Here is a 25238-nt window from a genome sequence, read left to right as displayed (position 1 = left end):
TTCACCTAATACATAGAAACAGACACAGAGTCAAGCAAAATGAGGAAGCAAATGAATATGTATAACACAAAATAACAGGATAAAACCCTAGAAAGAGGCCACAATAAAATGGAGACAAGTAATTTACCCGATAAAGAGATCAAGCTAATGGTCATAACGATGCTCAATGAACTCAGGAGGAGATTGGATGCACGGACAGGACATCAACAAGGAGATGGGAACTGTAAGAAAGTACCAAATAGAAGTGACAGAGCTGAAGAATACAATGCAAGGACTAAAAAAACACGAGCAGGGTTCAACGGCAGAGCAGATGGAGCAGAGGAAACAGTGATCTGGAAGACAGGGCAGAGGAGATCACCCACACGGAGCTGCAAAAAAACAACAATAAATCTTTTGAAGTGATGATAGCTTAAGGGACTTATGGAACATCAAGTGCAATAATATTCACATTGTTTGGGTCCCAGACGGGGAAGAGACACAGAAGGGGGAAGAAAACTTATCTGAGGAAATAATGGTTGAAAACTTTTCTAACCTGTGGAAGGAAAGAAATCCAGATCCAGGAAGCCCAGAGAGTTCTAAACAAGATGAACCCAAAGAGATCCATACCAAGATACATTACAATTAAAGTGTCAAAAGTTAAAGAGAGAATCTTAAACACAGCTAGAGAAAATAACTTGTTATGTACAAGGCAACCCCCATAAGACCATCAGCAGATTTCTCAGCAGAAACCTTGCAGGCCAGAAGGGAATGGCGTGACATATTCAAAGTGCTGAAAGGAAAGAACTTCCAAGCAAGAATACTCTATCTAGCAAAGTTACTCGGAATTGAAGGAGAGATTTCCAGATGAGCAGAAGCTAAAGGATGTCATCACTAGATAACCGGGTTACAAGAAACGTTAAAGGGACTTCTTTAAGCTGAAAAGAAAGGACAATAATTGGTAACTGAAAGACATACGAAAGTAAGAAGCTCACTGGTAAAGTATACAGTAAAAATAGTGGGTTAACCATTTACAAAGCTACTATGAAGTGTAAAAGACAAAAATAGTAAAGAAAAATACAATAGTTATGGGATACAAAAATGAAATGATGTAAAATGTGACATCAAAAACATAAGACGTGGGGAGATAAAAATGTAGAGATTTAAAAATTATGATTACCACATTATGTTAGATGATAAGGGAATAAGAGACAAGAAAAACAAAAACATTTGGTTAATATATATACAAACATATAAAATAAGGAAGAAATATTCAAAAAAAGTAGAGATTTATAATGTATTGAAACTTAACTTGCTATCAACTTAATATAAACTGATCCATATATTGGCTGCTATACGTGAGCCTCGTGGTAACCACAGAGCAACCACCTATCGTAGATACACAGAAAATAATGAGAGGGGCCGGCTCCGTGGCCAAATGGTTAAGTTCACACGCTCCACTGCTGCGGCCCAGGGTTCGGATCCTGGGCACAGACATGGCACCACTCATCAGGCCACGTTGAGGCGGCGTCCCACATCCCACAACTAGAAGGACCTACAACTAAGATATACAACTATGTATCGGGAGGTTTGGGAAATAAAGCAGAAAAAAAAAAAAAAGATTGGCAACAGTTGTTAGCCTAGGTGCCAATCTTAAAAAAAAAGAAAAGAATTAAAAAAAAAGAGAGAAAGAAAATAATGAGAAAGGAATCGCAGCATCCCACTACAGAAATTCATCAAAGCGCAAGAGAGGGAGAAAGGAACAACCCTCTGCACCGATGGGCGAGGTGGGCTGTTCTAAAGGGATGAACCTGTGGCTCGGACAACGGGAAGCCGAGGGTGGATGATGACGAGTGGGCCCTGTGGGCTCAGGACGGGACGTGGGGGACGTTGGGATCACCTATGAGAGCCTGAGGCGGTCCTCACTGTCTTTTACATCCGGGCTCCTAAGACACTAACCCCTGACCCCGCAATCAGGAAGCCGATGCCCCAGCCCGGGTGCAGCCCCTCCAACTGCCCCTTCAGGAGACAGCAGATCGGGTGCCCAGGAAGAGCGGCCACCGCTGTGCCGGGTGAGATGATACATTGCCAAGGATGCCGGATTGCCCTTGAAGTACAGTGACTTGGTTAATGCAGCCACAGCGTGTCTTGTGTGTTCTAAACCACACCCAGGGCAGCTGCCAAAGGAATCCGGGGGCCATTCACCGGAGGTCCCAGCAGTGGATTCGCACATCCATTCATTTGGCCCGTCCCCTGGAGGGCGGCTCTAACTAGGCCCTGGTCTGTGCAGACACTGGTCTGGCCCAACCCAGGCTTTCCTGTCACCATGCAAACGCGGCTGCCACCATTATGCACTCAGAGAAACAGCACATGTACAGGTGCTCTGGTTGAATACACAGTGATCGGGGTCACATTTCAAAGGTCACGATGTGCAAGACTGGGGAGAAGAACATGACACTGGGTGGAGGAGATACAAGGGTGGGAATACAGGCCTGGTCTGGGGTCTTGGGACCACTGTCTAGAACAGATGCCACCTTCTTCTCATCCTGGTTTGCAGATATTTGCATTGGTCAAAGTTGGTTGTCAGACATGTGAGTTGAAAGTCACTGAGGTGAAGAAGGCTTTTGTTAGAAAGTTACTTTATTGAGGTCATAATGGTTTACAACATTGTGAAATTTCAGGTGTACATTATTATTTATCACTTTCTGTATAGACACTGTCGTGCTCACTACCAATAGCCTAATTTTTACCTATCACCGTACATGTGTGTCCCTTTACTATTTTCGCCCACCCTCCAAACCCCTTGCCCTCTGGTAACCACTAGTCTGTTCTCTTTGGCCTTGTGTTTGTTTATCACCAACATATGAATGAAATCACGTGGTGTTTGTCTCTCTCTGTCTGGCTTATTTTGCTTAACATAATACGCTCAAGGTCCATCCATGTTGTTGCAAATGGGACGGTTTCACCTTTTTCTCTGGCTGAGTAGTATTCCATTGTGTATACACCACATCTTTATCCAATCATCAGTTGATGGGCACTTGGGTTGCTTCCGTGTCTTGGCTATTGTGAATAGTGCCACAGTGAACATAGGGGTGCCTAAATCTCTTTGAATTGTTGATCTGGAGTTCTTTGTATAAATACCTAGTAGCTGGATAGGTGGGTCATACGGTATTTCTATTTTTCATTTTTTTGGAAATCTCCATACTGTTTTCCACAGTGGCTGCACCAGTTTGCATTCCCACCAGCAGTGTATGAGGGTTCCCGTTTCTCCACACCCTCTCCAACACTTGTCACTTCTTGTCTTGGTCATTATAGCCATTCTAATAGGCGTAAGGTGATAGTGTTTTGATTTGCATTTCCCTAATTACTGATGTTGAGCATTTTTCCATGTGCCTGTTGCCCATCTGTGTATGTTCTTTGGAAAAATGTCTGTTCATATCCTTTGCCCATTTTTTGATCGAGTTGTCTTTCTGCTTTTGAGTTATATGAGTTCTTTATATACTTTGGAGATTAACCCCTTGTCGGATATATGATTTACAAATATCTTCTTCCGGTTGGCGGGTTTTCTTTTGGTTTTGCTCTGGTTTCCTTTGCCTTGCAAAAGCTCTTTAGTCTGATGTAGTCCCATTTGTTTATTTTTACTTTTCTTTCCCTTGCCTGAGAGACATGGTCTTCAAAAGATGCTGCTAAGACTGATGTCAAAGAGTGCACTGCCTATATTTTCTTCTAGGAATTTTATGTCTTCAGGTCTTATCTTCAAGTCTTTAATCCATTTTGAGTTAATTTTTGTGTACGGTGTAAGAAAATGTTCTAATTTCACTCTTTTGCTTGTGGCTGTCCAGTTTTCCCAACACCATTTAGTGAAGACACTTTCCTTTCTCAGTTGAAAGTTCTTGGCCCCTTTGTCAAAGGTTAGCTGTCCATACATGTGTGGTTTTACTTCTGGCTTTCACTTATGTTCCATTGATCCGTGTGTCTGTTTTTGTGCCAAGACCATGCTGTTTTGATTACCATAGCTTTGTAGTATATTATGAATTCAGCAATTTTTATACTTCCAGTTTTATTCTTTTTTCTCAGGACTGATTTTGCTATTTGGGGTCGTCTGTGGTTCCATATAAATTTTAGGATTCTTTGCTCTATTTCTGTGAAGAATGTCATTGGGATTCTGATTGGGATTGCATTGAATCTGTAGATTGCTTTAGGTACTCTGGACATTTTAACTATATTTATTCTTCCAATCCATGAGCATGGAACATCTTTCCATTTCTTTATATCTTCTTAGATTTTTTTCAATAATGTCTTATAGTTTTCAGTGTATAGGTCTTTCATCTCCTTGGTTAGATTTGTGCCTAGATATTTTGTTCTCTGTGTTTTGATGGTAAATATAATTGTATTCTTGAGTTCTATTTCTGCTAGTTCATTGTTAGTGTATAGAAATGCAACTGATTTTTATAAGTTGATTTTGTACCCAGCCACTTTCCTGTAGTTGTTACTATTTCTAATAGTTTTCTGATGGATTCTTTAGGGTTTTCTATCTACTGACTCATGTCATCTGCAAACAGTGAGTGTTTCATTTCTTTCTTTCCAACTTCAATACCTTTTGTTTCTTTTTCTTGCTTAATTGCTCTGGCCAAAACCTTCAGGACTATGTTGAATAAGAGTAGCAAGAGTGGGCACACTTGTCTTTTCCCTGTTCTCAGAAGGATGGCTTTCAGTTTTTCCCCGTTGAGCATGATGTTAGCTCTGGGCTTGCCATATATGCGCTTCATTATGTTAAGGTATTTTCCTTCTATAATGATTTTATTGAGAGTTTTTATCATAAATGGATGTTGGATCTTGTCAAATGCTTTCTCTGCATCTATTGAGATGATCATATGGTCTTTATTCCTCCTTTTCTTGATGTGGTGTGTCACATTGATTGATTTGTGGATGTTGATCCATCTCTGTGTCCCTGGTAAAAACCCCACTTCATCCTGGTGCATGATCCTTTTAATGTGTTGCTGTATTTGGTTCGCCAATATGTTGTAGAGGATTTTCGCATCTATGTTCATCAGCAATATTGGCATGTAATTTTCCTTCTTTGTGTTTTTCTTGTCTGGATTTGGGATCAGGGTGATGTTGGCCTCATAAAATGAGTTAGCAAGCATACCCTCTTCTTGAATTTTCTGGAATAGTTTGAGGATAGCTATTAAATCTCCTTCAAATGTTTGGTAGAATTCTCCAGAGAAGCCATCTGGTCCCAGACTTCTGTTTTTTGTAAAGTTTTTGATTACTGTTTCAATCTCTTTACTTGTGATTGGTCTATTCAGATTCTCTATTTCTCCTTGATTCCACTTTGGGAAGTTGTATGAGTCTAAGAATGTCTCCATTTCCTGTAGATTGTCCAATTTGTTGGTATATAGTTTTTCATACTCTTCTCTTACAATCCTTTCTATTTCTGTGGTATCCACTGTAATTTCTCCTCTTTCATTTCTAATTTTATTGAGCCTTCTCTCTTTTTTCCTTAATAAGCCTGGCTAAGGCTTTGTCAGTTTTGTTTACCTTCTCAAAGAACCAGAACTTAGTTTCTCTTTGGATGATCTATCCATTGATGTAAGTGGGGTGTTGAGGTCTCCTACTATTATTGTGTTGCCGTTAATTTCCTGGTTGATGTCTGCTAATATTTCTTTATGTACCTTGGTGCTCCTGTGTTAGGTGCATATATATTCATAAGTGTTATGTCCTCTTGGTGGAATGTCCCTTTTATCGTTATCTCCTGCCCCTCTTTGTCTCTCACTGCCTTTTTATCTTGAAGCCTGCATTGTCTGATATAAGTATGGCAACACCTGCTTTATTTGATTGCCATTTACTTGGGAGTATCACCTTCCATCCCTTCCCTCTGAGCCTGTGTTTCTCTTTAGAGCTGAGATGTGTTTCCTGGAGGCAGCGTATTTTGGGGGGTCTTTTTAATCCAGCCAGCCACTCTGTGTCTTTTGATTGGAGAATTCAATCCAGTTACATTTAGAGTGATTATTGATATATGAGGGCCTAATACTGCCATTTTATGTCTTGTTTTCCAGTTGTTCAGTATTTCCCTTATTTCTCATCCCAAGTATTTCTGATTGCCATTTCAGTTTGGTGATTTTCTCTGATGGTTTTCTCATTATTTATCAGGTTGTGCTGTTATTATTACATTTCTCCTAGTGTTCAATGTAACTTTAAATTATCCCTGGCCATCTTAGTCCTGTAACAAGATTTTACAGGACCTAGGGCCATAATTTTTAAATATAAACCCAGCTGGGGTAACGGAAGCTGGGTGATCAGCAGAAGCTGTCCTTGAACGTGGATTTTCCACGTTGAGCTTGGGTGAAGTTGATCTTTCACAATGGGAACTTGCCACTGAAAAACCTTACTTGCTGCGACAAGAATAGGAATAGGTGGTGGGCGTCCAGACAACCGGATTGGACTCCTCAACCCTTTAGTGAGGGACCCCTCAGGCAAAAGGCTTTCCCAGACTCTGCCTGAAAGCGCGGGAAGTCCTGGATCTGGGAAGACTGGTACACATGTCTCTCAACACCGTCGAGGAGCAACTGAGCTCAAGGGCTCCTGCAGGTGGTGAGGTGTTGGTCCTGGACGGTGCAGGAAATGGTCCCTGAGTCACTTCAGATCCCAGTTCTGATACCATGGAATGTAGACAGAAATATCTGCAAAGAGCAACTTCGTCAAAGGAAGGCTTTATTGCATTTGCATGGAGAGTTTGCAAACTGGGAGATGCAGTGTTTGGGGCAAATGGAAAGCACGCCCTGAAGAGGGGGAGGCACCGTGAGGGTTTTCAAAGCTGAAACGGGTGAAGCCACAGGCCCATTCAGCAGTTCCTATGCTGGCTCAGCCTCACCCGGAAACCATGTCCTGTGCTCACTGGCTGCTGGGTTAAGGGGAGGCTGTACTGGGCTGAGTGACCCAGATACAGAAGGAAACACTGGGTTTCAGCACAACTTGATGTTTTCCTGAGAACAGAACATTTGACTGCACCTCCTGGAATGGCCACTTGACTCTGTTTTGTTTTTAGGTCCCAGTTAGCCACACAGAATCCATTTCATTTCTCTGGATTGTTGTTTCTGGAGGTTTCTGATTTTACCTCATTACACACACTGTAGCTACAAGTGGAGTTCAGCCCGCATTTCTGTCCGGCCATATTTTGGGGCCCCAACCTGACAGTTATCAAGCCAAGCTCTCAGGACATGAAACAAGCTTAGTAAGATTTTGCTGGGGTTTTTGGTCAATGTTTACAGCTTCCGGGACCATAGTTTTTAAGCGGGGGTGTCAGAGTGCCATGCTTGACTCTTTAGAAATTAAAGTCCTATGTCTGGTCTTAAAACTGTGGTTCTCAGATCTAGTGCACAAAAAATACACATATTTTGAGAGTCCGAAAGTGTCCCTAAATGGGCACTCTAATTGTGAACTGTCTTTGGTATTGTCAGTCCACTGGGACAAAAATTTACAAGAAAGGACTGGACTCCTCAAACATAAAACCGGTTGGAGCCTCGAGGGTGCAGCCTCAGAAGACTTAGAAAAAGAAATTCCCATAATGACGAAAAGTGTGTAGGCAGAAAGAGTCCTCACCCACCAAGGAAACCCCTCGAGCATCAAGAGCCGCACCCAGCACCAGGGCAGGTGCACCCCAGCTCCCAAGGAAGGCGAGGACCTCGACCCACAGGAGGGAAGTCGAAGCCTGACAGGGCTCACAGTCAGGGAGACAGCAGGGAGCACAAAAGGGCTCGCGTGGGCATCTCAGCGATTCCAGGGGACGGCAGTGTGGGATCACGAGGTCATTTCAGATCCCGTTTCTGGCACCAGGAATCTCAACCTCAAAGGAAGAAACCAGTTCAAGAGGAAAAGATTCATTTGGGATCAAAGATTTTCAATTTGGGGTACATAGAATTGGGTGGCAGTCCAAATAGTGCCACACCAGGGAGCAAAAGTCAGGGGATTTTGAGACAAAAAGGGGATGTTTGCATAATTTGTTTACAAAGAATCTTGATTGGTGTTGGCGGCAGAAAACGAATGAGGGCTGAAGAGGCTCAGGCCCTCACCAAGCAAAGCTCCGTTCCTGCCGCAAGTTCCTGCACCTTGAATGACGGCATCATCCCCGTGTCTGTTCTCAAGGTACAGAGGATCCGGTGAAGCTGCCTCATCAGGCCACTATTAGGCCAGTGTCAGTCTCCTGTGGCCAGCGAATCATGGCAGGACATGACCACCACCCCATCACGCTCCTCTGCTGTTCTCCTCCTCTCTCTGCTCCAGGCACAGGGGCCTCTGGCTCTCCTCCTAATATCCAAGGCCCACGCCCTCCTTAGGAACGGCACTGGTCTGCTCAGAACAACGTGCCACAGACCAGGGGGCTGAAACAACAGGAAGTGATTCCCTCAGGGTTCCGGAGGTGGCATTCTGAAATCAGGTTGTCAGCAGGCTGGTTCCCTCTGGAGGTTCAGAGGGAGCATCTGTTCCAGCCACTCGCAGCTTCTGGTGGTTGCCAAGAATCCTTTACCTTCCTTGATTGTAGGCAGGTCACGCCAACCTCTGCCTCTGTCTTCACATGGTGAACACATGTCTGCTGTGCAGCCCTCTGTGTCCAGATTTCCCTCTTTTTATAGGGATACTCACCATTGGGTTAAGACCTGCTCTAATCTACTATGAACGCATCTTGACATCTGCAAAGATCTTATTTCCTAATAAGTCATATTCTGAGGTTCCAGGTGGACATGAAATTCGAAGGGATGCTGCTGAACTCAGTATATGTGTATACAGGTATATATTTTATAATCAATTTAGATATTAACTTCCAGCATTACATAAAATAATTATCTCACTGTTCTACTATTTCCTGGAATCAGATATATATCTCCATACCCATTAAAAAATCTCCATCTCCATCTCCCTCTCACCTCCTCACTGTGCTACTTTTCCCATGTTCGATGAAAGGTCAATGAAATCTACAGGTCGATGAGGTTCTGCTGAATGGTGTCATTTCATTGTGGGTAAGGTAGTGAGGTACATGTCCCAGAATCCCTGTCTTCATGATTCTGGGTTAGAATTCACCAATAGCCTCATTCACATCACATTTGAAAGGTGCACATGAAGCAGCCATTACTCTCAGGGTTTGGACCATAGACATGGAGCAATCCACAGCGGCTTGATGGGCAATAGCTTCCAGCTTATTTTTCTGATCACCGGCCCAGACACTCAAACATGTACCCAAACCAAACACCGAATTCCCCTTTCCATTTTCTTAGAGGCCCTGACCTCCACACATGTGCTCCTGTTCTCTGCAATTGCGGATCAGATTCTAGGGTCAGAGACCCACAGGTGTGGGCTGTGCAAAGCCCCGGTGTGCCCTCCAGGCCCCTGATGGAGGCTGTCATGGTGGTTGAGCTTGACTGATGCTGACTCCCCTCTTCTGGATCTTGCCTTATTTGTACCAGATGTTACTTGTACAGTGAACACCCATTCCCTTTATGTTGAGAAGATCTGGGGTCTAATTCCACGACTAACACAGCAGTGCAGCCAAAGAAAATGGGGCCTTGTTTCCCTGCTGCACCGTTGAGTGGCTGCACTGCCTGTCCTTCCACGTGAGAAGTGAGCACCTTCCTCATGTGTCAGGGACATGGTGGGAGTGTCCTGAACTCGGGGCTGAGAGCCCTCAGGATGTGTTCAGTTATCATATTTATGTGTGAATAAAACACTTGTGTACTCAGAAGATTCCACACGTTTCCCAGGAAAGTCCTATTAACGCTGTTTTCAAATCAGTTGTATATTAACAAGTGTCATTCTCTGCTTTTCCTGGGCTGAGAGATTATGTGAAAATGTCTGCATTTACGGGTTGTCCAGTCAGAATTGCAATTTTCTCAACTTAATTCTTAGCATTCTTAGTCCATACGTATACCACGTGCATATGCATTTAAACATATTTTCAGGCAAATTTTTTGCTCTTATATACCTAAAACTTTTGTCATTAAACTAACCTATAATTCATTAATAAGAGTAAGATAATGATTGTGCCAATGCTCACTAGCCAAAGAACAGCAGGATCACACCTGCAGTCACAGAAAGTGGGGTGCACTGACTTAGAGAACTGGGGGTGCACACACCGTGCAGGACTGTGGGAGTGTCAGTAGGAGGGAATATGACACACTTGACCTGAGGACATATTTGGACAGGAATCTATCACACATTCAGCCTTGTGTGAGATGAGTGGAGTAAGTGTTCCAGCAAGTGTTCCTTCGCTCTGATTCGATGCTGTCAGGAGGTGAAGGTAATGTGGTCACTGGAGATCTCAAGAGTTCTTGTCTAGAAAGCAGAAGGAGTGGAGCGCAGCTAAAACTAGTTGGTGAACAGGCAGCCGTCACATTAGAAGGAAGTGGAGAAAGTTTGGTCAGTAGCGTGGTTTGGCTTCTGTTCCATTTGTCACCTTTTTGTGGACCTGATTATAACTTGTTCTTCCTTTTGTCTCAACCCATCACAGTCACAGATTTCCCCCATCTGATGACAGAGACGGTGAAACTTTCTGCTCAATGTGAGGAAGCCACAGCCCAGCAGTGTCAGGCCAGCTTCCAGGTGTCTGAGGCTGCCTTTGCCATTCTCATTGGCTACGTGAACACTGATGTATTTCTTTCTGTGCACGGGGACTGTTTCAAATGTCTTCTGTAAAGTGACTAAGGTAGCATTTAAACCTAGTTCCTGCTCGGCAAACTCTATGAGGTAGACACGCTTATCATCTCCCGGGATGAGTTAACTGAGACTATGAACGTAGGTGATTTACCAGAGGCCACCCAGGATCAGATAGGAAGGAAGCTGCCCAGGATCATGACGCAAACCCCGCCTTCCTTTCTCACAGTCCATCCTCTTCCTCTGGTGCTAAATGTTGAGCATCCCTCATAGCCGCACACGCGAGTCTCAAAACAGTTAGTCTCTACACTAACCTGGGCATTGCAGGCACTTGCCCATCTGTCCTCCTGCTCTATGCCACCTTCTCAGAAGCACCTGCTCCCTTGACACTCCCCCAGTGTCACCCCGCCCTGGGCTGGAGTGACTCTGCCAGTCTAGGACCTGCGTATGATAAACTACTTTCCTGAGCCTTCCTCTGCCCCCTCTCTGGCCATACATGACAGGCCATCCTCTCAAGGAACAGAGAACAGGGGCAGAGTGACAGCCCACAAACAGCATTCAGTGGGCATCCTGCCAAACTTCAGAGTCAGATCCTGAGAGCACAAGAAACAACAGGACCACAACTTGATGAGGGAAACACTCTCTGGGTATTCAGAAGGATAACTATCTGCAGGAAATGTTTGATTCAAGAATCTCATGGTTCTGATAGGAAAAGGCAAGAGTCCCATGGAAAATGTCCATTATGAGCTCTGTCCACTGGTGGGGACATGGCACGGTGTGCTTGTGACCCACACTTTTCATGCTGGTACAGTTTAGTGCAGCTGTCCTGAGCCTCATCAGTGTGTTGGGGTCCCCATAAGCACTGGTCATGTCGAGTGGTGAGTTGATGACACCAGAGAGGAGAGTCCATCCTGACACTGGTTGGAAGCCCTTAGGTACAGGCTTCCTCTCGGGAAAGGCTGTAAAGATACCTTTACTGACCATTTCCTCTCTCAGGTCCCTGGAGGACTAGTCACCTTAAACATCCTCTGAGACATAAAGCCCCAGCAAGGTCCGCACAAAATACAGGATATCCACCATGCCCAGGGCCAGAGAAGGATCTCTGGAGACCATCTGACTCAGGAGAAACTGACCTTTGTCCCTGGAGGCAGAGCAACAAAATTGTAAGTGGTCAGAATGAAGAGAAAACACATAGTCCATTTCTCATCTAGTGGGAACAACACAAGAGAACATTCCTGGGCAGGAGCATCTTCAATCAATTACCCACCTGTCAGACAGACAAACGGCCAGCAGATACTCAGCACAATTTCTAAAAACAATAAGACAGGAAGAAGATGTTTCCACTCCAGTATCAACTACCATTAAACCACTGAGTTATTTGGAGAACAAACATTTAGAAGCAGCATTTCCAGGAATTAGTAGTTTACTCAAGTTGGTTATGCCCGTAAACTGGAGGTCCCTCTCCTAACTCATTCCCACCCAAACTAAGTGCTCACCTCACCAAGAACGCTGGTGGTTCCACTTGTCCACAGACAACTAGGGAAGATGTGTGTTCAGTTCTGCCTCCCACACTGCTCATCTGCAGGAGCCTGACTCCTGGGGACCTCTGGCTGGAGACCACTGACATGAGGAACATTTGGGTTTTCACCATTAGGAATGAAGAAATGATTTTAATGAAAAGACGTTGGTAGCAGCATACGAAGTTAAGAAAAACAAACCAAAAATAAAAATATCAAAAGGCATATGTATTTAGCACTATTATCCCAGGATATATACAGAAGAACAGGCACAATTACAAGAATAAATTATCCTCCAGAATGGGATAGTTTAACATAACCTCAAATTTAATAAAACATAACACTTGTAAGCATACAACAGACTTGAAAACCTAGGGAATGAGCTTTCGAAGAAACAACGTAGAGAGCTATTTTCACAAAAAATGCACATTGTGCATTTTCCTGTTGTAAGTCACATATAAAAAACGAAAGAAGTAAGCAGTCGGAAATTACACAGAAAAATGGAAAGAAATTAAACATACAGGGTTTAACATTTAGATAGCAGTCAGCTGTAAGAGAAACTCACAAATTCAAATACATTTGCAAATGCTGCTTTCAATCATGGAAGTATCCAGAAAGAAGACATGCCGGATTACTGAAGCCTTGCAACAATGCAACCAGGGAAGTAACTTTATGCTATATGTGGCTACAGCATTGAATCTGTGAGGGTGGAGGCAGGAAACAGATCCACTATTAGAGAACAAGATGCTTCCCACAGAATTCATGTCATCAGGAGAAGCATTGGAGATGGAGGGGGTCAAGAATGAGAGAATGCCACAAAGTGTGACAGCCTGAAGTGGCCTGATGGACACCAAAGAGCTGCAGGAAAATGCAAGTAAATGTGTGAACCTGCAAACCAAAGAGGCTCCATGATGGGGGAGCTTGTGGGCAAATCTGTGGAACCTGCTGTCTAAGAGGGAGCTGATGTCAAACATGGTGTTTGGTTGGGGCTGTTCCAGATGGGCAGAGCCAGAAGTCAGAAAAGTGTGCTGTGAGGCAGGCCTCCTAGGGTCCCAGGCACCTCTGTCTCCTGACAGGACAGGAGAACTGAGACTCACGGATTCTCCACTTCTGCTATCCAAACCTCATGCGTCTTCCTCTGCTCATGAACTTTAACTCAGAGCCACACACAGAAGGACTTTCAGATAGTTTCCCACCTTCCCCAAGGTGACAGCACAGTTCAGTAGAAGCCTCTGGACAGCTCCATCTTCATGCCACAAGTTTCTCTTCTGAACTCAATTTATCATGTCCATTTCCAAACAAGTTCATGAACAATGGGCAAAGTCATATTATGAACATAATCACATGGGACTGTCCCCTTCCAAGAGCTTTCCACAATACTACTTCATGTTAGAAACAGATGTGGTAGTCACTAACGAGAATGAAATGTGGACTATACATCTTTCCATAAGAAAGATTGCAGAGCCAAACAGATATTCAGTCAGAAAAGCTGCAACAGTTGACCAGACGTGAAATTTCAAGAATACAAGTGTAGCATCATGAATATACACTAGGAACACAAAGAAAAGTGAGAATTGAAAAATTTTCCTCTAAAATTATATCAAATTGCACATGACTATACAAAAAACAAAAACCACTTATCCCTGGGTCCAAAACATGTTGTAATATAAATAAGACGAGTGTACACAACTGTACAATTATTTAAGGTCCAAGGTGATGAAATATGTAGTAAGATGATGCATAAATAGATGGATATTTATTATCTTCAGTGTTCATATCAGCAACATGACCTGCGAATCGGTACACTGGGGGTCCCTAGTAAAGATGAGACACTTATAAAGATGAAGCCACACATAACAATCAAAAGGTCTCTTTCCTGCCCTGAGTTTTCATGAAGAAGATAAGTGAACTGCTACACTTGAACGCTGCCCCACAGTCTTTCCAGTCCTAAGCGATCTCTCCAGTGTGTTTGCTCACATTTACCACGAGGTTTCAAGCAGAATAAAGGCTTTCCCTCAGTCCGTGGATTCAGATTTTACTCTCCAGTGTGTTCTCACAGGAATCCAGGATATGTGTGAGCTTTCCCACATTACTGACATTAATACCCCTCTGCCCATCGTGGGTTCTCAGATGACAGTGAAAATGTTGAGGCTGCATGAAAGCCTTCCCACAGGGCTGACATTTATAAGGTCACTCCACACTGTGGCTTCTGGCATGCTCTTGAAGGTAGTAGTGACGACTGAAGGCTTTCCCACATTGCTGACACTCATAGGGCCGCTCCCCACTGTGGGTTCTGGCATGTCGTTGAAGGTCAGCGTGACGAGTGAAGGCTGTCTCACATTCCTTACATGCATAGGGCCTCTCCCCACTGTGCCTTCTCACGTGTACGTGCAGGGATGCAGAATCCTTGAAGGCTTTGCCACACTGCTTACACTCATAGGGTTTCTCTTCACTGTGAGTTCTCACATGTCTTCGACGTGAGGAGGAACACCTGAAGGCTTTCCCACACACCTTGCATTCATAGGGTTTCTCACCACTGTGAATTCTCACATGCGTTTGAAAAGTTTCAAGCAGCTTGAAAGCTTTGCCACATGGCTCACACTCATAGGGTCTCTCCTCGGTGTGTGTTCTCATATGTCGTCGGCAGGAGGAGTGAGAGGAGAAGGCTTTCCCACACTGCTGACACTCATAGGGCCTCTCCCCAGTGTGTGTCTTCACATGTTCTTGGAGGGATAAGGTATAACTGAAGGCTTTCCCACATTCCTTACATTCATAGGGTTTCTCACCACTGTGAATTCTCAGATGCCTTTGAAAATGGTGAGGCTCCTTGAAAGCTTTCCCGCAGTGCTGACATTCATAGGGTCTCTCCCCGGTGTGTGTTCTCTTATGTCCTCGAAGGGAGGACCGAAAAGTGAAGGATTTCCCACACTGCTGGCACTGGAAGGGTCTCTCCCCACTGTGCAACCTTGCATGTGCTCGGCGGGAAGAGGAACTAGTGAATGTTTTCCCACATTCCTTACATTCATAGGGTTTCTCCACAACGGCTGTTGGCACATGAGTGCTTAGGCACGAGACACAACTGCGGGCCTGCCCACATTCCTCACAGGGATGAGGTTTGTGTCCAGTGTCAGATCGTTGCTGATTCTTAAGGAAGGATAAATCCGTGAGGGCATCTCCACACCCTGTGCATTCATCAGGTGTAACTCCAGTCGGACACGTCTCAGGCACAGGAAGGTTTGTAATCTGGTTCAGGGTTTCTCCACAGTGACCACCTTCACTGCTTCCGTGGAGACTCTCCAGCAAAGAACTCCTGTTCAAAATAGGAAGCACACTGTGAGGGATTGATGGTTATAACTGATTTCTTAATGATGACATCTACAGTTCTCGATTACTTTGACTATTTGTCATTTTCAGTAAACGTGCATGTTCTCAGCATTGTCTATAGTTTCACAAAGTAACACAGGCTCAATGCCCAGACTGAGGACTCAAATAAAGCCAGAACTTTCAGTGGCTATTACACCTGGGGCTTCCTGATTATTCTTTCATGAGACGGTCAATATATTATTCTTTTATGAGACGCTCAATATCTACATCCCATTGAGGAAAATCTTGTCTTGTGAAAGTTTTGAGGACACAACTGTCTAGCTAGGCTTCTAGTTTTTCCTTAACTTCAAGTCAGTCTGACATTCTGCTGAGACCCCTTCCTCCTGCAGGAATGCCACTCACCTCAAACAACTCTCCTGGGTTTGGTGCTGATCTTCAACGCTATGCAATGGCCAGTTTTCTCCAAAACCAGACCAGGAATCACTTCCTCTGAATCTTACTATTTTCTCCTTACTGAATAATTTATGCTTCAGAATATCCTGCTGAGGACTTGATCCACTGGCTTTAACTTGAGTGAAACAATCTGCAACAATTCGTAGCATAATTTAATCTCTTGGGAAACGAATGTTGGGATGAAGAAAAGACAAGAGACCATATGTGGAGTTCCTGCCATACAGTGATCCAAAAACGTGACCAAATGTTATAAGGAAGAATGGAGAGGTGAAAAAAGAAAAACTCTGAGGACCTCGGATATCAGGGACCTTGGCAGAGTAGAGAAATGAGTCAAAATGGCGGACTGTTCACTAAGAAATACTTCAAAACAAATGGAGAGGGATATGGAGATAAATATTATCAGAAGAGCAAAGTACGAAGGAACTGGGCAAAGGCAGACCCCCCCAATGCTCCCTTAGTAAGAGGAGATACAGACGGGGGGCGAGAAGGGATGACAAGTCAGCAGGGAAGCCAGGTAAGTGACAAACGTCACCCTTCTCAAACAGTGGCTGAGTCCCATTTCTAATGGACATGTCCAAATGTCATTCCCTCCTCCAGAGCCTGTTCGTCCCGAGGGTGGCTGCTCCCCTGGTGTGCATAGGCACACAGACCCAAATGGAGCCTGTGTCCACTGCCTCAGCTGCCATGGGAGATGGATGGTGTGTGCAGCTGCTGACGGCTCACGGGGAAGAGCTGACCGAGAGAGAGGACGGAGGGGAACAAACAGCCCATGAGACGGGGCCATATGTTGGTCTTCAAGGCCAGTGAGGATGGATAAGTGCCAGGTTAATTGCAGCAAAATGACCGTGTCAACTGTGTATTAACACAGTGTAACTGGCACAGGAGTGGAAACCATAGAGCTGCACCAAAGGGACACTGGAGATTATATTCATGCTTATAATATTAGGACACCTCCAACTTTTGTTCAGGAGTAATAAAAAATCCATTTAATCCATGAAACCTTGTATTTGTGGAAAAGCTGTTTGACTCTAGGTGGTTCCATGGAGGCTTGGACAATGTCTCTCTTTTTTCCAACATGTTCCCATTTCCTGGCCCCAATAAAAAAGGACAAGTGCAAGAAACACCTGTTCCCTCCCAGACTCAGTGAAGGCGTGAAGCCGTCCTCACCCACGGAGGCCAGGTTCCTGCAGGTCTCCAGCATCACGTCTCTGTAGAGCTTCCTCTGAGCACCATCCAGCAGAGCCCACTCCTCTGGGGTGAAGTTCACAGCCACGTCCTCAAAGACCAGCGAGTCCTGAAACAGCCCACACGTTCTACTTCAGCCAGGCCCCGTCTGCACCAAGGGGTGTGGGAGGGTGACAGCCGGGGACCTGGACTCAACTCCTAGGACTCCTGAGCTCTCACTCTCGTTGGAAATGACAATGAAAATGTAAGTGGCACGCAGTACACTCAGCGATGGTAAGTGCTTGGAAAGCTGCAGCAAAGTGCAACCACAACAACTGACAGAGACTCATACATGCACGAATCTAAGAATTAAGAATTATGTGTTCTTTTTTTTATTTTTTTATTTTTTTAAAGATTTTATTTTTTTCCTTTTTCTCCCCAAAGTCCCCCAGTACATAGTTGTATATTCATCATTGTGGGTCCTTCTAGTTGTGGCATGTGGGACGCTGCCTCAGCGTGGTTTGATGAGCAGTGCCATGTCCGCGCCCAGGATTCGAACCAACGAAACACTGGGCAGTGTGCAGAGGAGCGCGTGAACTTAACCACTCAGCCACGGGGCCAGTCCCAAGAATTATGTTTTCTGAGATGGAATAGACTCTGAGGTAAGGTAAAGACTGAAAAATGAAATCATCTTTCAGGTAAAATGGAATTGGTTTCGTGGCTTGATCAAAGTTACATCCTTGTCAGCTCCAGAACTGGAATGAGAATGTCGATGTTCTGAACCCTGGGACCTGCAGTGCAGCTTGAGCCGAACAATCTCTCATTGGAGGCAACAGTGTTGAGGGGCCTGGACTCCTCCCTACATGGCAACGGAGGCAGAGACATGACCCCTCCCAGGACGAGGTGGACACTGTGGGCAGAGGTGTGAGCCAGGCCCTGGGACACCTGCTGGATAAGAGGAGAGCCTGTTTCCTGAAGACTCTGGGAAGCTGGAAAACCTCTCAAATAACTAATCAAGTCCCCAGAATTCCAGGAAAATGGTCACACAAACAACTGTCATTGAAGGATGTGAAAGCAATAGAGGCAAATGGGACTTTAGCCAAGAGAAAAAATACCTAAATGACTTTAGAATGCTCTGTGATGACACCACACACATGGCATAAAGAGCACTACGAAATCTAAAGATAAAACGCCCAGCTGCATCAGCTGCAGAGAAGGTCAGGCCACCTCACCTAGCGGAGCAGCTGGGGTTTGCCAACCACACACCTGACAGGAGGCTCGTGTTCTCACCGTGCTTAAAGAACTCAGATCACAACCATAAAAAAGAGACAACAATATAAAGAGAAACGCTATAATTAAATAATGGGCAAGAAATGTGAGCAGACCCGTCTCCAAAGAAGAAACAAGAATGGCCAAGAAGACATGAGCAGAGGCTGGCCCTCAGCCAGCAGGGAAATGCAAATCAAAGCTACAAGCAGACCCCTGTTCATTCACTGCAGAAATGGAGCAAGTGCTGGCGGGACGTGAGCAAGGGGGAAGCTCAGCCATTGCTCACGGGCATGTAAACGGTGCAGCCACTTTGGAAGACAGTCCGGCGGGTCCTCAGGGATGAACGTCTGGTAAAGCCATGCATTCCCTCTATTTCCATACCCAATACTTGGACGTTAGTTACATTGCAACAGCTTTTAGGAAATATCAATTGGATACGTCCTTTTCTGGCATCCCGACACATTCTCTGAGTCACTTGTTTTCCTTGCTACGTGGCGACTCTTCCCCTTCTTTTACATGCACTCTTACCCCTGAGTCAAAACAAGAACTAAGCCTGGTAAACAAGGCTCTAACCTCCCAATTTTTAAATCGCTTTGATCCAGAAATTCCCTTATGCCTTTATGTGATAAACACACCTAAAAGTCCTACTGGTATCATCTTTCAAAAAGCGGGCAAGGTTATAAAATGCTTGGAATGGATATGCTTGCCCCACACACCTCCTAAGGGACTCTACACATATTTTGATGGAGAGGCGGAACTTATCCAAAAGGGACGTTTACGATGTTTACAATTACGAGGCGCTGATCCTCAGGTTATCTTTTTACCTTGCACGTCTTCTCAATTTGATCATGTTATGATGACCAGTTCACAAATACAGATGGCTTTGCAATCTTATATGGGTGAGATTTCTTTTAAATCCCTGTCCCATCCGCTCTTTCGTTTTTGTACACAAACTCCGCTTACCTTCTCCTTGGTTATCTCTTCCCAACCTATTCCTGATGCCTTAACCGTGTTCGCTGACGGCTCCGGAAAAAACAGAAAAGCTGGTGTAGCTTGGTTTGCTAATAACGACTGGCAGACCAAAGTCTCAAATTGCAGAATTGGCAGCTGTGTATCTAGCCCTGTGCACCTTTCCTTCTGTTCCTTTGAATATTCTTACAGATTCCGCTTATGTAGCTAATGCTGTCCCACTTTTGCCCTCCGTTTTAAACTTTCATCCATAAAACTGGCATCCCCTATAATTCTACGGGACAAGCTATTATTGAGCGATGTCATAGAACGCTAAATGCTGGTCTACAAAAAATGAAAGGGCGAAATGAGTATTATAAGGATGATCCGCAAGGTATTCTCAATCATGCCTTATTTATTTTAAATTTTTTGAATCTAGCAGAGGATGGTATATCAGCTGCAGAAAGATATGTGGGTCAAACTCAGAACCACATGGCCCAACAAAGGCCAGCATTACACACATCTGTTTTGACACAAAATCTTGGCAAAGTGTGGATTAAACGTCCTTATACGGATATCTGGGAGGGCCCTTTTATGGTTAAATGTGGGAAGAGAGGAGCTCTTCGTGTTTTGATGGATAAAGGCATTGAGTGGATTCCATCAAAACGTGCACGGCCTGCTCTGGAATAACCGGAAAATGGACAAATGGATAAGTAAATCCGTTTTTTTCTTTTTCCTCTTTTCTTCTCTAATGCATGTTGAGGTGATTTCAGAGTATGAGAATCTCACATATTGGGCCTTTATTCCTAATCCTCCTCTCTTTACTCCGGTTACTTGGTGGCATGCCCCCTTTGTCCTCTAACGAGTCTGAGTGGACAGGAGGAACCGGAGTACCCCGACAACAGCATACAGGCCTGCACCAAAAGGAAGAAGAACCTCTGGTGATGTATGCTAACGATTCACCTTTTTGTATGGTTTATCAAAACAAAAGTACAGCATGTGTCACCCTTCAGGAACAAATGTATTTGTATTACCAACCTAAGAAAGGACAACAGGCAGCCAATCTGACGTACATTACTGCTATATCAACATCTTACAAAGACAAAAGTAACGTCACACAAGTTCCTTTTGTCCCAATTTGCCGTCCAAAAACTGATTGGCGTTACAAACATTACTCAGTACTGTGGTCCCCTTGTCGTACAGCATATCCAAGGCGGGGCAACATCTTTGGGGCCAACACGCTGGATCGGGACCTCATGGACGTCTTTTGAGTGACAATCATACTTGGGCCTTCAACAGATCAAGTCAGAAACCTATAACATGGAGCGAACATGGCCTATCTGGACCCCTTTTACAACTATCTCACAGTGAGACAGTGTGCAGCCCCTTCACAAAGGAATATGGAGGGTCGGGTTGCCTTTTATATCACGACAATTGTCCCATGGTAAATATGAGAATGCAACTGGTGATTATTCACTGACCCTGATTCGAAATGTTTCTGATACTGTTATGATCTGTACCACCCATCTTTATGTGTTATTATGGGGAAAAAATGTCCCCACTATCGAAGAATCTTCTAGTATGTATGTAGTTAATATTTCTCCCCCATATTGGTATCCTGATTGTTTAGCACATTATAATGTAACCTCGTTAAATGTGACTTACGTAATGGTGTTAAAAAGAAGAGCACACATTTGGTTACCTGTTTCTTTGAATAGAACGTGGTCTGAAGAACATGCTTTACATATTCTCCTTGAATCCATGAAGAAATTATGCCATAAGCAGTTTCTGGCTACACTAATTGCATTCATTGTGTCCGCGGAGATTATCATTACATCGGCCGCTATCGCGACTACTGCCTTGGTTAACAGTGTTCAAACAGCCCATAAGGTGGAGTCCGTCTTGGTAAATGTCACTCAAGAATTATAGACACAGGCGGATATTGATAAAGGGCTAATGTCACGATTGCAGGCATTAGAGACAGCAGTCAAGTGGCTGGGAGAGCAGCAAAATGCATTAAATATGCGTATGAAACTAAAATGTGACTGGCAATTTACCATGCCATGCGTTACCCCCCTACCATCTAATAGCTCGCTGACATCTTGGCAAGAAATAAGAAAACATTTACAGGGGGCATTTAATACCTCCCTGGCCAATGACATCACTGGGCTACAAGCTCGGTTAGAGAGGCAGTTACAAGAAGTACATAAGGTGTTCCCTCAACAAATATTTCAAGGCACTGAAAATGGGTTACACTGGCTAGAGCCCTCCAATTGGTTCTCGGGCCTCAATTTATGCATATTTGTTAATGCTGGTGTGATTTTGATATTATCCATGTTAATAGTTTATGTTTTACGTCTGCCGTGCTCCCTGAAAAAACAACAAAGTCAACAAGAGCAAGCATTGGTTATGATGGGCCTTCTGGCCTCAGCACGACATGATGCCTTCCTTCCTTTAAAAAACAAAAAAGGGGGAAATGTAACCACCCCTGACGGAGGAAGGGTTAATAATCACTGGAAAAGGCTTGCCAACAAACTGTGACCTGGAGGTGAGAAGGCTGGTTAGCCAAAGACGGGTAAGATCTCCAAACTGAGGCAAGCTAAGACAGGCACAGCCGCCCAGAGCACAGATGGAGACAGGATACCGGGAGCAGGAGGGGCCGTTGCCTAGGAGACCTTGCATGCTCCGAGATAAGAACGTAGGAGCACAGCAAAAACGTGATAATATCAAAACAGAGGCCGAGGGAGGGCTCCTTGAGAAATCACTAAGAATTCTTGGCATCCGCTAATTACTTTGTCCAGAACACATGTGTATGTTTAACAGATGTAAGCTGAGTATATGTGGAAACGCTGGTTATAATAACCTCAGAGTGGCCATCAGCCCTCTCCGCATCTATTCTGGTGTGCACATTGGATCGCGACACCGACACCCGGGGGCAGCACGCTGGGAGATGCCACCACCCAACCAAGAAAATAAAAGCCTTACACGTTCATGTAACACAACAAAAGTCCAGGCGCTCGGGCGCCCTGGGGTCACAGGGCGCAGACCCCGTCAAGGACACACCGGGAGGAGCAGCGCGGTGGGAGCCAGCGCAGGGCAGCACCTGCTCCACAGCGACAAGGACACGGAAGGCACGAGGTGGAACCTGGTCCTGAGCTGGGCGGGGTCGCCCTGCGGGGAGGTGGGCAGGCGGCCCCTCCCAGGGCAGGAGGGACAGAACCCGGGGCTGCGCTCAGCCCGCGATCCCTGCTCAGGGCGGACGCGCCCCTCCTCCCGGGCCTCCTTCTCAGCAAAGAGGAGCCGCTCCGAGCTCCCGCTCCGCCCCGTATAGACGCTCCTTTCACAGACCCTCTCACCAGCAGGGACCCCCGGGAGCCCGCCCCACGTGTGACCTTCACAGACTCACTCAGCGCGCGGCACACTCGGCTCCACCCACCCCACGCGCGATGCCGCCCGCCCGCCTGCTCCCCTCCTGCCCGGCAGAGGAAAGCCCTTTGCTGGGGGGTTCGGGGCTGGAGGACCTGAGAGCCGCCCTCGGCCCCGTCCCACCGTCTTCGGATCAGAGTCTCCGGCCCCCAGTCCGGACGGGGCTCAGCGTCAGGTCAGGGCGGGCCCACCCCGCGGCCGCCCCGCCGCCCCAGCCCTGACCGCCGGCCGGGGTCGTCCCGCCCCCTCGGACCCCGCCCGTCCAAGGACTCGGGTGGGACCGGGACGCCCATGCGGAGCCGGGACTGGACACCGGGACCTACCCCGCGGCCGAGGGCGGGGACTCGGGGGACCCCGGGGGGCGCAGGGAGACCCGGGCCCGCGGCCGCTTCCAGCCGGTTCCCGCCGGTTTGAACCAGCCGCTCCGGGTCCCGGCCCGGCCCGCGCACTCACCATCTCCGCCCGCTCCGGACCCTCCGCGCGTCCTCCCCGCGGCCCCGGCAGGTGACAGCGACAGGACGGGACACCTGGGGCCGCGCAGGGCAGGTGTGGGCGGGGACGCGGCCGGACGAGAGCGACGTCCACGCGGATACGAGCGCGCCCGCCCCCGGGCCTGATTGGACGGAGCTCCGGCAGCCCGCGCCCTGATTGGGCGGTGCTTTGGGCCGTCCCACAGCCTCGGCTCCTTATTGGCCGGTTTCCCGAGACCCTCCACCTCGGGCAGGGAGGCCCCTCCTCCTCCTGGACTCGGAAGTCCTGACTCAGTTTCCGCAGCTGGCGCGCGGCGTCTGGAGCTAAAACTGGACAAACGGGGGTGGGTCGGTCTGGTGACGTCCGGGGTCAGGAGTCGGCTCCTGGGGAAGTCACCGTTCGTCTGTGCCCTTTAAGAACACAGACAATGACCTGAGCAGGACAGTGTCCGGGTCGGTTTTGACATACGACCTTTAACACCGGAGGCCCCGCCCATCCTCCCCGCCCCCACGTGGGGGCCTGAGGTCACACCGGGGGCTCCGGGTCCTCTGTCCCGTGGGAAGGGGGACCCCGCGGGCCCAGCCTGCGCGCTGGACTGTCCTGGCCCCGCCACCGTCGGGGACGTTAGAATCCTCACGTGTGCGTTTACTGCCAGGAAACGTTCTTTAGATCCGTTTGTGTGTGTCTGGTCTCGGGAACATAGAAAGGAAAAATTCACTATAATTCAAACAGCAGGTACTTGGGCAATTAGAATTATAACTCGGGAGACACGGATTCAGGTAGAAACCTGTCCACGAAAATAATCCATAACCAATCTATAGATGAAAATTTGGGTGAGTTTATTCTGAGCCACAATGTGAGGACCGTGACCCAGGGCCTTTCTTCCCAAAGGAAGAAAGGGCACCAAAGAAGTGGGGTGCACAGAGTGGTTATGTACCCCCAGAGAGCATGTTTCACATAGGATTGAAATGTCCCTTTTGCAACAGTCACGAGACTGCTCTGTGGGCACAGCAGGTGGCAGGTCTGCTGTCTCCAGCTGGGTGGTCACAGGTGAGCACACCTGTGTTCCTAGCCCGAGGAAAGATGCTTATCCTTAAGGAAATGCCAATGTGGGGGGACGTTGCACCTTTATCTTAAGGGCCTTTGCTCTTGGCTTTGGGACACAGCAAATATTTAAGCAGAAATACCGTGCGTGCTCAACGGCCATGTCAGGCCCTTTTGGAAAAACAAGTCAGGCAGAATTAGGTTTCCACCGAATGGCTTCCTCATAGACTCCAATATATGCTATTGCTCGCCGTTTCTATTTGTCAGGTTAAAGAGTTCTAATATGTGTGATTAAAGCTACCAGAAATTAATAAGGAAAACATATTTGTATTCCAGGAAAGTAAGGTGTAAGTTTTCAGTAAAGAAGCTAGAAAGAATGGACATATTTTGTTTGGTTGGTTAAGAAAAATAAAATTTGTCCTAAAAAAAGTTCTAGCAGGGAAAAAGAAAGGCAGGGGACAAATTCTGAATGTAAAAGAAAGTTCTAGAAGGTTTGTGAAAGAGAAATTCTGAAAAGAGTCTTACGCATGGTCAAGCTGGCTAAGATTGAAATGAATCTAATTAAGTAAATGGGTTTTAGGATGAAAAAGTAAACTGGTACCAAAGTTAGAATTTTACTTTCTCTTAAAAGGATAATTTTCTTAAATTCTTAGTCTGCTCTTGATAAGGAGGTTATAAAAGGTTTTTCCTTCTAAGTTTACCTAAAGGACAGAAGATCGATGTTTTGGTAAGATAATTTCCTATGTGCAAAAAGACAGAGGTCTCTATTAAGGTTTTTGCCGTTTCTGTTGTCACTTTGGTTAAATATTATTCAAAGCATTGTTTCAGTGACCCTTGTTTCACCATGACAAGATCAGCAACCCCTTGATCTTCTTTCAATAAATGTTTTAAAACCTTTTGACATTTTTGACAAGCTTCTCCCTCAAAAAAAAAAATTCAAGTCCTGAATAAAGGCTTTCCTTTGACTTTGGAGGAAGGAAGAGAATTTCTCTGAGGATTCTC

At 45.9% G+C, this 25238-nt stretch overlaps 1 protein-coding gene across 4 annotated transcripts in view; it reads right to left on the bottom strand.

Moving 5' to 3' along the window:
- LOC124252568 (zinc finger protein 77-like) overlaps window positions 1–23937 on the bottom strand; it is a 172833-nt gene extending 148896 nt beyond the window's left edge. Inside the window, exons 1-3 of one of the 4 annotated variants that reach the window (XR_006891987.1) lie at window positions 17082–17210; window positions 15864–16044; window positions 12351–15447 (exon numbers count right to left, since the gene is read on the bottom strand). Coding sequence is in view for 3 of the 4 variants with exons in the window: in XM_046686232.1 (XP_046542188.1) it covers window positions 17082–17208; window positions 23175–23177 (130 nt within the window). In the remaining variant the exon portion in view is untranslated. Of the gene's footprint in view, window positions 1–12350; window positions 15448–15863; window positions 16045–17081; window positions 17211–23174 lie in introns of those variants that run through there. The other 3 variants (XM_046686232.1, XM_046686233.1, XM_046686231.1) reach the window with 3 other exon arrangements.
- Between the last annotated feature and the right edge of the window lie 1301 nt (window positions 23938–25238).

This window comes from Equus quagga, chromosome 14, assembly GCF_021613505.1.
Source record: "Equus quagga isolate Etosha38 chromosome 14, UCLA_HA_Equagga_1.0, whole genome shotgun sequence".
Taxonomy (NCBI): Eukaryota; Metazoa; Chordata; class Mammalia; order Perissodactyla; family Equidae; genus Equus; species Equus quagga.
This window is presented reverse-complemented; position numbering and strand designations above follow the sequence as displayed.